Raw genomic sequence first — 15,289 nt, 5'->3', positions numbered from 1 at the left:
GAGTTCCTGTATGTTTCTTTCATCACACCATGTCACGTTAGCCATAAGGCATACGCCCCCGCCCCTCTTCTTACCAGAAAGATGTTTGTTTCTGTCTGCGCGATGCGTGGAGAAACCCGTTGGCTGCACCGCCTCGGATAGCGTCTCTCCAGTGAGCCACGTTTCCGTGAAGCAAAGAACGTTACAGTCTCTGATGTCCCTCTGGAATGCTACCCTTGCTCGGATTTCATCAACCTTGTTGTCAAGAGACTGGACATTGGCAAGAAGAATGCTAGGGAGTGGTGCACGATGTGCCCGTCTTCGGAGTCTGACCAGAAGACCGCCTCATTTCCCTCTTTTTCGGAGTCGTTTTTTTGGGTCGCTGCATGGGATCCACTCCGTTGTCCTGTTTGTAAGGCAGAACACAGGATCCGCGTCATGAAAAACATATTCTTGGTCGTACTGATGGTGAGTTGACGCTGATCTTATATTCAGTAGTTCTTTTCGACTGTATGTAATGAAACCTAAGATGACCTGGGGTACTAATGTAAGAAATAACACGTAAAAAAACAAAAAACTGCATAGTTTCCTAGGAACGCGAAGCGAGGCGGCCATCTCTGTCGGCGCCCATCTCTGTCGGCGCCGGAAGTGTTAGCTTAAGCTCACAGAACGGGACCTCCGAGTGCTGGGGTGGCCTACCACTTCTTGGCTGAACCATGGTTGCTCCAAGATGTTTCCACTTCACAATAAAAGCACTTACAGTTGACCGGGTCAGCTCTAGCAGGGCAGAAATTTGGTGAAATGACTTGTTGGAAAGGTGGCAGCCTATGACAGTGTCACATGGAAAGTCACTGAGCTCTTCAGTTCATTCTACTGCCAATGTTTGTCTAAACCTGTCAGCAACGGGTTTGGCTGAAATAGCCAAATCGAACTAATTTGAAGTGGTGTCCACATAATTCTGGCCATCTAGTGTAGGTGCCGTGTTCAAGGGATTATTAAATAAATATTAACTATTTGGTTTTAATAACCCCCTCTTGAGCATAGTCAGAACTACACACACGTTTTTTGGCAGAAATGTCTTCTAGAACGTGAACTTTCATGTGCCCTAACAAACTTGTAAATAAGAATAAAAGTGTTAAAATTACGAGCCTAGTTGGTTTAGCCACAGAGAAAAAGACAGGAACGTTCCTGCTAGCCATGATTGACTGAGATCATGGCTTGGCTGGACATGCCGAGAGATGAGTTTGGATTGGTCTGCCATGTAGCACGCTTCTGTCTACAACATGAGCTGGTCAGTATGTGTAGGTAATACTTTCTAACGCGTAAAAAAAATAAGATCATCTGAGTTTTGAAATCAGTGGAATTAGAATATGATAGCTAAGGAGAAATGTCAGGTTTTGCAAATATTGCAAAATATTGCAAATATGCAGAGAGAGTCAAAGATTACACACAGAAGAAGGCTGTTATATAAAACACCTCTGTCCAGATTACATCTTCAAACTAAGGGCAACCATGGCATCTGTGACAGAGGGAGAAGCGTCCCTCCATGTATACGGGTAAGAAAGTGTTCCGGACATATTCAAGTCTGTGCTAGCAAAACAGTCCTGTAGCATCCGCATCATCTGACCACTTCCGTGTTGAGCGAGTCACTGGTACTGCCTGCTTTAGTTTTTGTTTGTAAACAGGAATCAGGAGTTTAGAATTATGGTCAGATTTGCCAAATGGAGGGTGGGGGAGAGCTTTGTATGCATCTCTGTGTGTGGAGTAAAGGTGGTCTTGTGTTTTTTTCCCCTCTGGTTGCACATGTGACATGCTGGTAAAACTGATTTAAGTTTGCCTGCATTAATGTCCCCGGCCACCAGGAGCGCCGCTTCTGGATGAGCATTTTCTTATTTGCTTATGGCCTTATAGAGTTGGGTGAGTGTTATTTAGCTGACATTGCTTCCAGAGGCAGTTTGTAACTTGGTAGTGAGTATTGCAACTGAGGACAGACAAAAAAAATTACACTCTACGCACTTAAATCAAATCAAATTTTATTTGTCACATACACATGGTTAGCAGATGTTAATGCGAGTGTAGCGAAATGCTTGTGCTTCTAGTTCCGACAATGCAGTAATAACCAACAAGTAATCTAACTAACAATTCCAAAACTACTGTCTTGTACACAGTGTAAGGGGATAAAGAATATGTACATAAGGATATATGAATGAGTGATGGTACAGAGCAGCATAGGCAAGATACAGTAGATGGTATCGAGTACAGTATATACATATGAGATGAGTATGTAAACAAAGTGGCATAGTTAAAGTGGCTAGTGATACATGTATTACATAAAGATACAGTCGATGATATAGAGTACAGTATATACGTATGCATATGGGATGAATAATTTAGGGTAAGTAACATTATATAAGGTAGCATTGTTTAAAGTGGCTAGTGATATATTTACATCATTTCCCATCAATTCCCATTATTAAAGTGGCTGGAGTTGAGTCAGTGTCAGTGTGTTGGCAGCAGCCACTCAATGTTAGTGGTGGCTGTTTAACCTGTTGGATCTCTAGGGGCGCTATTTCATTTTTGGATAAAAAACGTTCCCGTTTTAAGCGCAATATTTTGTCACGAAAAGATGCTCGACTATGCATATTCTTGACAGTTTTTGAAAGAAAACACTCTGAAGTTTCAGAATCTGCAAAGATATTGTCTGTAAGTGCCCCAGAACTCATTCTACAGGCGAAACCAAGATGATGCGTCAAGCAGGAAATGAGCAGAATCTCTGAAGCTCTGTTTTCCATTGTCTCCTAATATGGCTGTGATTGCGCAAGGAATGAGCCTACACTTTCTGTCGTTTCCCCAAGGTGTTTACAGCATTGTGACGTATTTGTAGGCATATCATTGGAAGATTGACCATAAGAGACTACATTTTCCAAGTGTCCGCCTGGTGTCCTGCGTGGAATTCGGTGCGCAAACGCCAGCTGCTTGTACTTTTCCATTTGATTGAGGGGAGAAACCATGCTTCCACGAACGATATATCATTGAAGAGATATGTGAAAAACACCTTGAGGATTGATTCTAAACAACGTTTGCCATGTTTTCAGTCGATATTATGGAGTTAATTTGGAAAAAAGTTTGCGTTTTGAGGACTGAATTTTCGTTTTTTTTTGGTAGCCAAATGTGATGTACAAAACAGAGCTATTTCTAATACACAAAGAATCTTTTTTGGAAAAACTGAGCATCTGCTATCTAACTGCTATCCTCATTGAAAACATCTGAAGTTCTTCAAAGGTAAATGATTTTATTTGAAGGCTTTTATGTTTTTGTTGAAATCTTGCGTGCTGGATGCTAACGCTAATGCTAACGCTAAATGCTACACTAGCTAGCCACTTTTACACAAATTATTGTTTTCCTATGGTTGAGAAGCATATTTTGAAAATCTGAGATGACAGTGTTGTTTACAAAAGGCTAAGCTTGAGAGATGGCATATTTATTTCATTTCATTTGCGATTTTCATGAATAGTTAACGTTGCGTTATGGTAATGAGCTTAGGTCTGTAAATAGAATCCCGGATCTGGGTTTGGTCGACGCAACAGGTTAACAGTCTGATGGCCTTGAGATAGAAGCTGTTTTTCAGTCTCTCGGTCCCAGCTTTGATGCACCTGTACTGACCTCGCCTTCTGGATGATAGCGGGGTGAACAGGCAGTGGCTCGGGTGGTTGATGTCCTTGATGATCTTTATGGCCTTCCTGTGACATCGGGTGGTGTAGGTGTCCTGGAGGGCAGGTAGTTTGCGTTGTGCAGACCTCACTACCCTCTGGAGAGCCTTACGGTTGAGGGCGGAGCAGTTGCCGTACCAGGCGGTGATACAGCCCGCCAGGATGCTCTCGATTGTGCATCTGTAGAAGTTTGTGAGTGTTTTTGGTGACAAGCCAAAATTCTTCAGCCTCCTGAGGTTGAAGAGGCGCTGCTGCGCCTTCTTCACAATGCTGTCTGTGTGAGTGGACCAATTCAGTTTGTCTGTGATGTGTATGCCGAGGAACTTAAAACTTGCTACCCTCTCCACTACTGTTCCATCGATGTGGATAGGGGGGTGTTCCCTCTGCTGTTTCCTGAAGTCCACAATCATCTCCTTAGTTTTGTTGACGTTGAGTGTGAGGTTATTTTCCTGACACCACACTCAGAGGGCCCTCACCTCCTCCCTGTAGGCCGTCTCATCGTTGTTGGTAATCAAGCCTACCACTGTTGTGTCGTCCGCAAACTTGATGATTGAGATGGAGGCGTGCGTGGCCACGCAGTCGTGGGTGAACAGAGAGTACAGGAGAGGGCTCAGAACGCACCCTTGTGGGGCCCCAGTGTTGAGGATCAGCGGGGAGGAGATGTTGTTGCCTACCCTCACCACCTGGGGGCGGCCCGTCAGGAAGTCCAGTACCCAGTTGCACAGGGCGGGGTCGAGACCCAGGGTCTCGAGCTTGATGACGAGCTTGGAGGGTACTATGGTGTTGAATGCCGAGCTGTAGTCAATGAACAGCATTCTCACATAGGTATTCCTCTTGTCCAGATGGGTTAGGGCAGTGTGCAGTGTGGTTGAGATTGCATCGTCTGTGGACCTATTTGGGCGGTAAGCAAATTGGAGTGGGTCTAGGGTGTCAGGTAGGGTGGAGGTGATATGGTCCTTGACTAGTCTCTCAAAGCACTTCATGATGACGGAAGTGAGTGCTACGGGGCGGTAGTCGTTTAGCTCAGTTACCTTAGCTTTCTTGGGAACAGGAACAATGGTGGCCCTCTTGAAGCATGTGGGAACAGCAGACTGGTATAGGGATTGATTGAATATGTCCGTAAACACACCGGCCAGCTGGTCTGCGCATGCTCTGAGGGCGCGGCTGGGGATGCCGTCTGGGCCTGCAGCCTTGTGAGGGTTAACACGTTTAAATATCTTACTCACCTCGGCTGCAGTGAAGGAGAGACCGCATGTTTTCGTTGCAGGCCGTGTCAGTGGCACTGTATTGTCCTCAAAGCGGGCAAAAAAGTTATTTAGTCTGCCTGGGAGCAGGACATCCTGGTCCGTGACTGGGCTGGATTTCTTCCTGTAGTCCGTGATTGACTGTAGACCCTGCCACATGCCTCTTGTGTCTGAGCCGTTGAATTGAGATTCTACTTTGTCTCTGTACTGACGCTTAGCTTGTTTGATAGCCTTGCGGAGGGAATAGCTGCACTGTTTGTATTCGGTCATGTTACCAGACACCTTGCCCTGATTAAAAGCAGTGGTTCGCGCTTTCAGTTTCACGCGAATGTTGCCATCAATCCACGGTTTCTGGTTAGGGAATGTTTTAATCTTTGCTATGGGAACAACATCTTCAACGCACGTTCTAATGAACTCGCACACCGAATCAGCGTATTCGTCAATGTTGTTGTCTGACGCAATACGAAACATGTCCCAGTCCACGTGATGGAAGCAGTCTTGGAGTGTGGAGTCAGCTTGGTCGGACCAGCGTTGGACAGACCTCAGCACGGGAGCCTCTTGTTTTAGTTTCTGTCTGTAGGCAGGGGTCAACAAAATGGAGTCGTGGTCAGCTTTTCCGAAAGGGGGGCGGGGCAGGGCCTTATATGCGTCGCGGAAGTTAGAGTAACAATGATCCAAGGTCTTTCCACCCCTGGTTGCGCAATCGATATGCTGATAAAATTTAGGGAGTCTTGTTTTCAGATTAGCCTTGTTAGAATCCCCAGCTACAATGAATGCAGCCTCCGGATAAATTGTTTGCAAAGAGTCAAATAAAGTTCATTCAGAGCCATCGATGTGTCTGCTTGGGGGGGGATATATACGGCTGTGATTATAATCGAAGAGAATTCTCTTTGGTAGATAATGCGGTCTACATTTGATTGTGAGGAATTCTAAATCAGGTGAACAGAAGGATTTGAGTTCCTGTATGTTTCTTTCATCACACCATGTCACGTTAGCCATAAGGCATACGCCCCCGCCCCTCTTCTTACCAGAAAGATGTTTGTTTCTGTCTGCGCGATGCGTGGAGAAACCCGTTGGCTGCACCGCCTCGGATAGCGTCTCTCCAGTGAGCCACGTTTCCGTGAAGCAAAGAACGTTACAGTCTCTGATGTCCCTCTGGAATGCTACCCTTGCTCGGATTTCATCAACCTTGTTGTCAAGAGACTGGACATTGGCAAGAAGAATGCTAGGGAGTGGTGCACGATGTGCCCGTCTTCGGAGTCTGACCAGAAGACCGCCTCATTTCCCTCTTTTTCGGAGTCGTTTTTTTGGGTCGCTGCATGGGATCCACTCCGTTGTCCTGTTTGTAAGGCAGAACACAGGATCCGCGTCATGAAAAACATATTCTTGGACGTACTGATGGTGAGTTGACGCTGATCTTATATTCAGTAGTTATTTTCGACTGTATGTAATGAAACCTAAGATGACCTGGGGTACTAATGTAAGAAATAACACGTAAAAAAACAAAAAACTGCATAGTTTCCTAGGAACGCGAAGCGAGGCGGCCATCTCTGTCGGCGCCAGAAGTGTTAGCTTAAGCTCACAGAACGGGACCTCCGAGTGCTGGGGTGGCCTACCACTTCTTGGCTGAACCATGGTTGCTCCAAGATGTTTCCACTTCACAATAAAAGCACTTACAGTTGACCGGGTCAGCTCTAGCAGGGCAGAAATTTGGTGAAATGACTTGTTGGAAAGGTGGCAGCCTATGACAGTGTCACATGGAAAGTCACTGAGCTCTTCAGTTCATTCTACTGCCAATGTTTGTCTAAACCTGTCAGCAACGGGTTTGGCTGAAATAGCCAAATCGAACTAATTTGAAGTGGTGTCCACATAATTCTGGCCATCTAGTGTAGGTGCCGTGTTCAAGGGATTATTAAATAAATATTAACTATTTGGTTTTAATAACCCCCTCTTGAGCATAGTCAGAACTACACACACGTTTTTTGGCAGAAATGTCTTCTAGAACGTGAACTTTCATGTGCCCTAACAAACTTGTAAATAAGAATAAAAGTGTTAAAATTACGAGCCTAGTTGGTTTAGCCACAGAGAAAAAGACAGGAACGTTCCTGCTAGCCATGATTGACTGAGATCATGGCTTGGCTGGACATGCCGAGAGATGAGTTTGGATTGGTCTGCCATGTAGCACGCTTCTGTCTACAACATGAGCTGGTCAGTATGTGTAGGTAATACTTTCTAACGCGTAAAAAAAATAAGATCATCTGAGTTTTGAAATCAGTGGAATTAGAATATGATAGCTAAGGAGAAATGTCAGGTTTTGCAAATATTGCAAAATATTGCAAATATGCAGAGAGAGTCAAAGATTACACACAGAAGAAGGCTGTTATATAAAACACCTCTGTCCAGATTACATCTTCAAACTAAGGGCAACCATGGCATCTGTGACAGAGGGAGAAGCGTCCCTCCATGTATACGGGTAAGAAAGTGTTCCGGACATATTCAAGTCTGTGCTAGCAAAACAGTCCTGTAGCATCCGCATCATCTGACCACTTCCGTGTTGAGCGAGTCACTGGTACTGCCTGCTTTAGTTTTTGCTTGTAAACAGGAATCAGGAGTTTAGAATTATGGTCAGATTTGCCAAATGGAGGGTGGGGGAGAGCTTTGTATGCATCTCTGTGTGTGGAGTAAAGGTGGTCTTGTGTTTTTTTCGCCTCTGGTTGCACATGTGACATGCTGGTAAAACTGATTTAAGTTTGCCTGCATTAATGTCCCCGGCCACCAGGAGCGCCGCTTCTGGATGAGCATTTTCTTATTTGCTTATGGCCTTATAGAGTTGGGTGAGTGTGGCCTTAGTGCCAGCATCGGTTTGTGGTGGTAAATAGAAGGCTACGAATAATATAGATGAGATCTCTCTTGGTAGATAGTGTGGTCTACACTAAAGTACCTTGTCTGAGGTACTTTACCTCAGGCGAGCAATACCTTGATACTTCTTTAATATTAGACATCGTGCACCAGATGTTATTGACAAAAATACCTACACCCCCACCCCTCGTCTTACCAGACGCAGCTTCTGTTCTGCCGGTGCACGGAAAATCCCGCCAACTCTATCTGTTTCGTCGTTCAGCCACGACTCTGTGAAACGTAAGATATTACAGTTCTTAATGTCCCATTGGTAGGGTAATCGTAGGTCATCCATTTTATTTTCCAATGATTGCATGTTAACAAGTTGAATGGATGGCAGTGGGAGTTTACTCGCTTGCCTTCGGATTCTCAGAAGGCAGCCCGATCTGCGTCCTCCTTTTCTCTGTCTTTTCTTCACGCAAATGACGGGGATTGGGCCTGTTCCTGGGAGAGCAGTATATCCTTCTCGTCGGACTCGTTAAAGGAAAAAGCTGAGTAATCGCTGTTCTAATGTCCAGAAGCTCTTTTCAGTCATAAAAGACGGTAGCCGCAACATTATGTACAAAATAAGTTACAAACAACGCAAAAAAACTAACAAAATAGCACAGTTGTTTAGGAGCATGTAAAACATCAGCCATCCTCTTCGGTGCCATCTTAACCTCTTAAGAGAGTGTGAACGATGCTGAATTGGTGTAGACAAAGAAGAGCTCTCTAGTAGGTTTACCAAAAGATTCAAGGGCCATTTTCTCAAAAGTGAGGTTACAAGTTTATCAACATTCAAAGCAGAATTACTTCCCGATTGTTCCTCAACTGTAGTGTATGATATATTATTTTCTTTGAGTCTCTACTTTTTACCCAGTGTAAAAAACACAATTTCAAATTTTGCTACACAAGACCGAATCGAGGTGGTAGGTTAGATGTAGATGTTATTATCTAGCTAGCCAATTTTGACATAGTCCATCAATCAATGTAGCCACATATGTTCCAAGATGGTGAAGCAGTCTGACGTGTGTTTTGTCTTGTCCTGTCCCATATCGTTTCTTTTACCATCTACGGACTGAATATACTCTCCTGCAACTCACCTCACCCAATGTGGTACGGTTCTGCTATTTTTATACTTTAGAACCGGAAACCCCATCAGGAGCTAGCCAGCTAACTAGCTACTAGCTAGTAGTCAGTTAGCCACTGCTAGCGGTATTCACCGTTAACTCGGACACCAGCAAGCCTCAGCTTGGTCAATACCTGCCAGTCTGCACAGAGCGATATCGGACTGCTTTTTCTCTACCACATCTTCGGATTCCCACTGCAAGCTCTGAACCTATATACCGGAAAATCGCAGCTAGCTAGCTGCAATCCGAGTGGCTACTCCCAGCTAATGTCTCTGTCCCGATGCAAGCACCAGTTAGCCTTGAGCTAGCCTCGAGCTAAGCCCATCTCCCGGCTAGACAAAGAGGTCCACCAGCCAATTCTTGGGCTACAATACTTTTGCCACTTGGCCTGGACCATTTACTGCCGACACGGAGCCTCGACAATCCATCACGACTGGTCTGCCGACATAATCGTCCAAGGTGGTTTCAACAGGCTCATCCATTGCGACGTCGCCGGAGGCCCATCTGCTAGCCCCGGCCCGCTAGCTGTCTGAATCGCTGTGTCTCCAGCTCGCCTACTGTAGTAGCGACTACTGAATCGGCTCCCTGACTCATCTATTGCTACTCATTGGACCCTATGATCACTCGGCTACACATGCCTCTCCCTAATGTCAATATGCCTGGCTATTGATGTTTTGGTTAGCGATTATTGTCTTATTTCACTGTAGAGCCAATATGCCTTAGCCCTTTTTGTTGCACTCCCTGACACATGCAGTGACCTCACCTGGCTTAACTGGTGCCTCTAGGCACAACACCTCTCATTGTCACTCAATGCCTAGGTTTACCTCCACTGTACTCACATCCTACCATACCCTTGTCTGTACATTATGCCTTGAATCTATTCTTCCTCCTTTACACTCTGTTCTGAACACACTAGATTACCAGTTCTGATAGCCTTTAGCAGTACCCTTATCCTACTCCTCCTCTGTTCCTCTTGTGATGTAGAGGTTAACCCAGGCCCTGCAGCCCCCAGCATCATTCCCATTTACCAGGCACTCTCATTTGTTGACTTCAGTAACTGTAAAACCCTTGGTTTCATACATATTAATATTAGAAGCCTCCTCCCTAAGTTTGTATTATTCACTGCTTAAGCACACTCCACCAACCCGGATGTCCTACACTTCAATCCCCAAATACAACATTTTCCGACAAGATGGAACTGCCAAATGGGGCATTTGGGCAGAGTTCTGTCATACTATCCAGGTCTGTGCCCAAACAATTTGAGCTTCTACTTTTATAAATCCACCTTTCCAGAAACAAGTCTTTCACAGTTGCCGCTTGTAATAGACACCCCCCCCCCCTCAATCTCACACAAATCATCAAGGAACCTACCAGGTAAAACCCTAAATCTGTAACCATGGGCACCCTCTTTGATATCATCCTGACCAACTTGCCCTCTAAATACACCTCTGTTGTCTTCAACCAGAATCATTGCCTGCGTCCGTAATGCGACCACCCCTCATCACTGTCAAACGCTCCCTAAAACACTTCAGTGTTCCCTAAAACACCTCATCTCGTCAGTAGAGGATGCCTGGTTGCTCTTTAAAAGTGCTTTCCTCACCATCTTAAATAAGCATGCCCCATTAATAAAATGTAGAACTAAGAACAGATATAGCCCTTGGTTCACCCCAGACTTGACTGCCCTTGACCAGCACAAAAACATCCCATGGCGTTCTGCATCAGCATCGAATAGCCCCCGCGATATGCAACTTTTCAGGGAGGTCAAGAACCAATATACACAGTCAGTTAGGAAAGCTAAGTCTAGCTTTTTCAAACAGAAATTTGCATCCTGTAGCACTAATTCGAAAAAGTTTTTGGACACTGTAAAGTCCATGGAGAATAACAGCACCTCCTCCCAGCTGCCCACTGCACTGAGGATAGGAAATACTGTCACCGCCAATAAATCTACGATCATTTCAATAAGCATTTTTCTATGGCTGGCCATGCTTTCCACCTGGCTACCCCTACCGCGGCCAACAGCTCTGCACCCAATGCTGCAACTTGCCCAAGCCCCCCTCCGCTTCTCCTTCACCCAAATCCAGATAGCTGAGGTATACAACCTGGACCCTTCTTTCTAGAATTATCCGCCAAATTCTTTTGCAACCCCTATTACTAGTCTGTTCTCCCCTCTTTCGTATCGCCTGAGATCCCTCAAAGATTTGAAAGCTGCCGCAGTCATCCCGCTCTTCAAAGGGGAGACACTCTAGACCCAAACTGTTATAGAGACCTATATCCATCCTACCTTGCCTTTCTAAAATCTTCGAAAGCCAAGTTAACAAACAGATCACCGACCATTTCGAATCCCACCATACCTTCTCCACAATGCAATTTGGTTCCCAAGCTGGTCATGGGTACACTTCAACCACGCTCAAGGTCCTAAACGACATCATAACCGCCATCAATAAGAGACAATTCAGTGCAGCTGTATTCATCGACCTGGCCAAGGCTTTCAACTCTGTCAATCACCGCATTCTTACCGGCAGACTCATTAGCCTTGGTTTCTCAAATGACTGCCTCGCCTGGTTCACCAACTACTTCTCTGATAGAGTTCAGTGTGTCAAATCGGAGGGCCTGGTGTCCGGACCTCTGGCAGTCTTTATGGGGGTGCCACAGGGTTCAATTCTCAGGCCGACTCTTTTCTCTGTATATATCAATGATGTCGCTCCTGCTATTGGTGATATTTTTTGATCCACCTCTACACAGACGACACCATTCTGTATACTTCTGGCCCTTCTTTTGTCACTGTGTTAATAAACCTCCAAACGAGCTTCAATGCCATATAACACTCCTTCCGTGGCCTCCAACTGCTTTTAAATGCTAGTAAAACTAAATGCATGCTCTTCAACCGATTTGCTACCCACCTTCCAGAAAAGTATCACTACTCTGGACGGTTCTGACTTAGAATATGTGGACAACTACAAATACCTAGGTGTCTGGTTAGACCATAAACTCTCCGTCCAGACTCACATTAAGCATCTACAATCCAAAATTAAATATAGAATCGGCTACCTATTTCGCAGCAAAGCCTCCTTCACTCATGCTGCCAAACATACCCTTGTAAAACTGACTATCCTACCAATCCTTGACTTCGGCGATGTCATTTACAAATAGCCTCCAACAAGCTACTCAGCAAACCAGATGCAGTCTATCGCAGTGCCATCCATTTTTTCACTGATGCTCTCGTTGGCTGGCCCTCGCTGCATATTCGTCGCCAAACCCACTGGCTCCAGGTCATCTGTAAGTACATTAGGGCTACTTACCACTGTTTACCAACTGTACAAAGTTTATACCGGTAACTTGCAAAGGAAACCCTAACAGTACAACGGCAAATGTGTCCTTCTGCTGCTTTACAGGCAGAGCCCACAAAGGATGGGAAATTGAAATAAATAATTCATACTTGTCAGGTATAGTTTGCTTTTATATCACTCAAATATCCAATTAATGGTGGCCAATATTGATAGATTGCTACCCTCACGCGTCTGAAATGACATGATCAATTGATCAAAGTTAACTGATCATAAAAAGCATGCTGTATACCTCCTGATGATTTGTGCAATTGTTTTGCATGGAATAATTGGATATTTGTTGTTCTGACTATGCTCTTTAACAATCCCTTAAACGGCACGCAGTTGTCAATGGTTTTAGCGGCGCTGGGGTTCTCCTTGCCTCTCAGCAGGCAAATCTAACGCTCTGCACCTTATTGTGATGTTTTATTGACAACGACGTATGTAAGAATGCATTTTGTCATTGTTTTTGAACATTCTCATGTTGAACAGAGCTGTCTGGACTCCCTGGGGTAGAACTGTTATTGCATTTATGGCTGAGAAACAATCTATAAATGAAGATTAATAGCAAGCAGACTGTGACTAAGCACATACTGTACACACACACACACACTACTTCCTGACACACACTTACTGTAGTTCCTAGAAACAAACAGTGCCAGGCCTGTAACTCAGCCTACCATGGGAATAGTGTACAGTACAGTGTACAGTACTTCTGTTTTGAGTTAGCGTGGCTGTGCTGCGTTTACATCACTGCTGGCACAGAGATTCTCATCCCTGGCTGCTCTGCATGTCGATGTCTCAGGCAGGACATGCTGGAGTACTTCCTGTTGTTAACGTGCTGTCTGCCTGATTATCTCTCTTCTCTCCCTTCCTACCCAGAGTGGAGCGGATTCACTGAGCTACACGGTTAATGGGACATCAGAGAACATTTGAGACAATAAAATAGAGCACAAGCATACTACTGCAATACTGTCCAATGGGGAATAAAATATGTTAAGAAACATGAAAACAGTCGCTACTTGTTATTTTGGGTTTTTCGTCTTGGTCAGGCCCAAAGATACAGGGCTAAGTTCATACGTGTGCATGCCATGAATCCAAACAGCCAATTTCAGGGAAATGTGTCACAAACACGAACACGAGAGACTTGCATATGTTGCGTGTTTCCTTACATGTAACTAACTAAACCTTATAGTTTGAGGGCTTTTGCTTTTATTTAAGTTTAACCCTTTTTACACTTTTCAAAAACCTTCAAAACAGAAATTCCCTGCATTAAGAACATGCTTTGCAATAACCAGTTAAGGTATACTTAACTAAGCCTCTGTCAGAAATAGCCAAACAACTGCAGTTTAAGGGGCAAATTAGAGGATGCCACTAACATAGCATTACCATCACTGTCTGAGAGGATGACATAATGACAGACTAATAGCAATGTTACTGTCACAGAGGGTAGGGAAAACTAGGGGCTTAGCCACCCCAGTATAAACCATCTGGTGTGGTTGCTAATGGTAGCTAGCTGATACACTTTGAGCTGAAAGGAGGGAAGAAAAAGTGGGGGTTAACCACAAGTATAATTAGTAATACAGTACCAGCCAGTATAACCCACACAAGAGCACAGGGCTTTACAGTAGTAGTCTATCAGTCCTTTCTCTCCATTATAATCCCACTGGTCAGTGATTTAACAGATTGCAGTGCTACTGTGTCCATGTTCTATGGTAAACAAATAGTTTGGATTCATCATTATGACTTAGACAAGCTGTTCCTGGCTGCCTTTGGCTTATCCTGACTCTGACCAGTCAGCCTTTCCAGATGGCCAACAGCCTCTCCGTTAAATCCTAGCAGTTGATATGAGCCAGCCACAAGTTCTCTCATCCACAGTTATTCCTGTCCATGTGACCATGTAACTCAGAGTTTATCTTGGTCAAGTGGTCAGGAAAAACTACTGGCCCATCTCAGCGCTTCTCATCACCACAAACCAGACAGTTACGCCACAGTTCACACCAGCCCCTGCTCAGATAGGTAAAGTACAAGCCATGGTATTTTCTCAAAGTTAGCCTGGGTTAGTGGCCAACACTACAACATACCTCTCCAAGTCAACATAATAACATATAAACTTGGGCCAGATGTTGCCAGGATTAATCAAAACAGCCAGACCTTTAGGTCAGCTCCAAACAGACACGTAGCCAGACCTCTCCTCACACACAAGCACACACCAAATAAACTCTGAACACATCGCCAAATATAGCTAGCCTAGACACGTTCACGAACACAGAAATGTGTCTCCCACCAACAAACACGACACTGTAATTATCCAATTTGTGAGTTGGATTGATAAATCTGTCACCGCACAGAAAGAGAGAAGGGGGAATGTGAGACAGGAAAAAGAGAATGAAAGAGAGGTGGATCAAAGAGAGAATGATATAGACAGGTGGTAGGTAGAATGGTGAAACTAGTGGATGAAAGAAACTGTGGGTAAATGTTGAAAAAGAAAAGATAGAAATAGAAAGGGTGAGAAGAAATAGAAGTGAGATAGAGGCAGACTGATGCAGCTGGCCAGACACAAGGCCCCAGTGTGTATGTCTGTGTGTCTGTCAGTATTTGGTATTTAGAGTGAGTTCACACACAGCTCCTCCAGACATAGACCTCACCCTTATCCTGCCTGGACTGGACTGGCACACACACACAGGGCAGCACATCAGAGAGAGAAGGAGGAAAGAAACAAGGAGAGGGGGAAGAGAAAGAGGGTGGAGAGCATGGATAAGATGAAGTGTGAGGTATAGAAAGATGGAGTGATGAAAAGTAAAGAGGGACTGCTGTATTAAGGGTCTTACCCTGGGAGCTGGGGGTCCGTGGTCATCGAGATACGTGGACTCTCCTGTGAAGAAACAGGTATAGATATGTAGAATGTGATAATATTCAGAGGGACTACAGTCCAACAGTCATATTATGGCAAATCCACTGGCAGCACAGATTCACAGGCTAGTGAACTCAAGTCAAGAGTGACCAAAGTACTTAATAAATGTCAG

At 44.7% G+C, this 15,289-nt stretch overlaps 1 protein-coding gene across 1 annotated transcript in view; it reads right to left on the bottom strand.

Moving 5' to 3' along the window:
• LOC139415386 (uronyl 2-sulfotransferase-like) overlaps positions 1 to 15,289 on the bottom strand; it is a 165,806-nt gene that overhangs the window by 39,359 nt on the left and 111,158 nt on the right. The window contains exon 2 of the mRNA XM_071163499.1: positions 15,095 to 15,138. Coding sequence (XP_071019600.1) covers positions 15,095 to 15,138 — 44 coding nt within the window. The remainder of the gene's footprint in view (positions 1 to 15,094; positions 15,139 to 15,289) is intronic.

This window comes from Oncorhynchus clarkii, chromosome 8 (genome assembly GCF_045791955.1).
Source record: "Oncorhynchus clarkii lewisi isolate Uvic-CL-2024 chromosome 8, UVic_Ocla_1.0, whole genome shotgun sequence".
Taxonomy (NCBI): Eukaryota; Metazoa; Chordata; class Actinopteri; order Salmoniformes; family Salmonidae; genus Oncorhynchus; species Oncorhynchus clarkii.
Note: the sequence above shows the minus strand (reverse complement) of the source record. Positions and strands in the feature narration are given on the sequence as shown.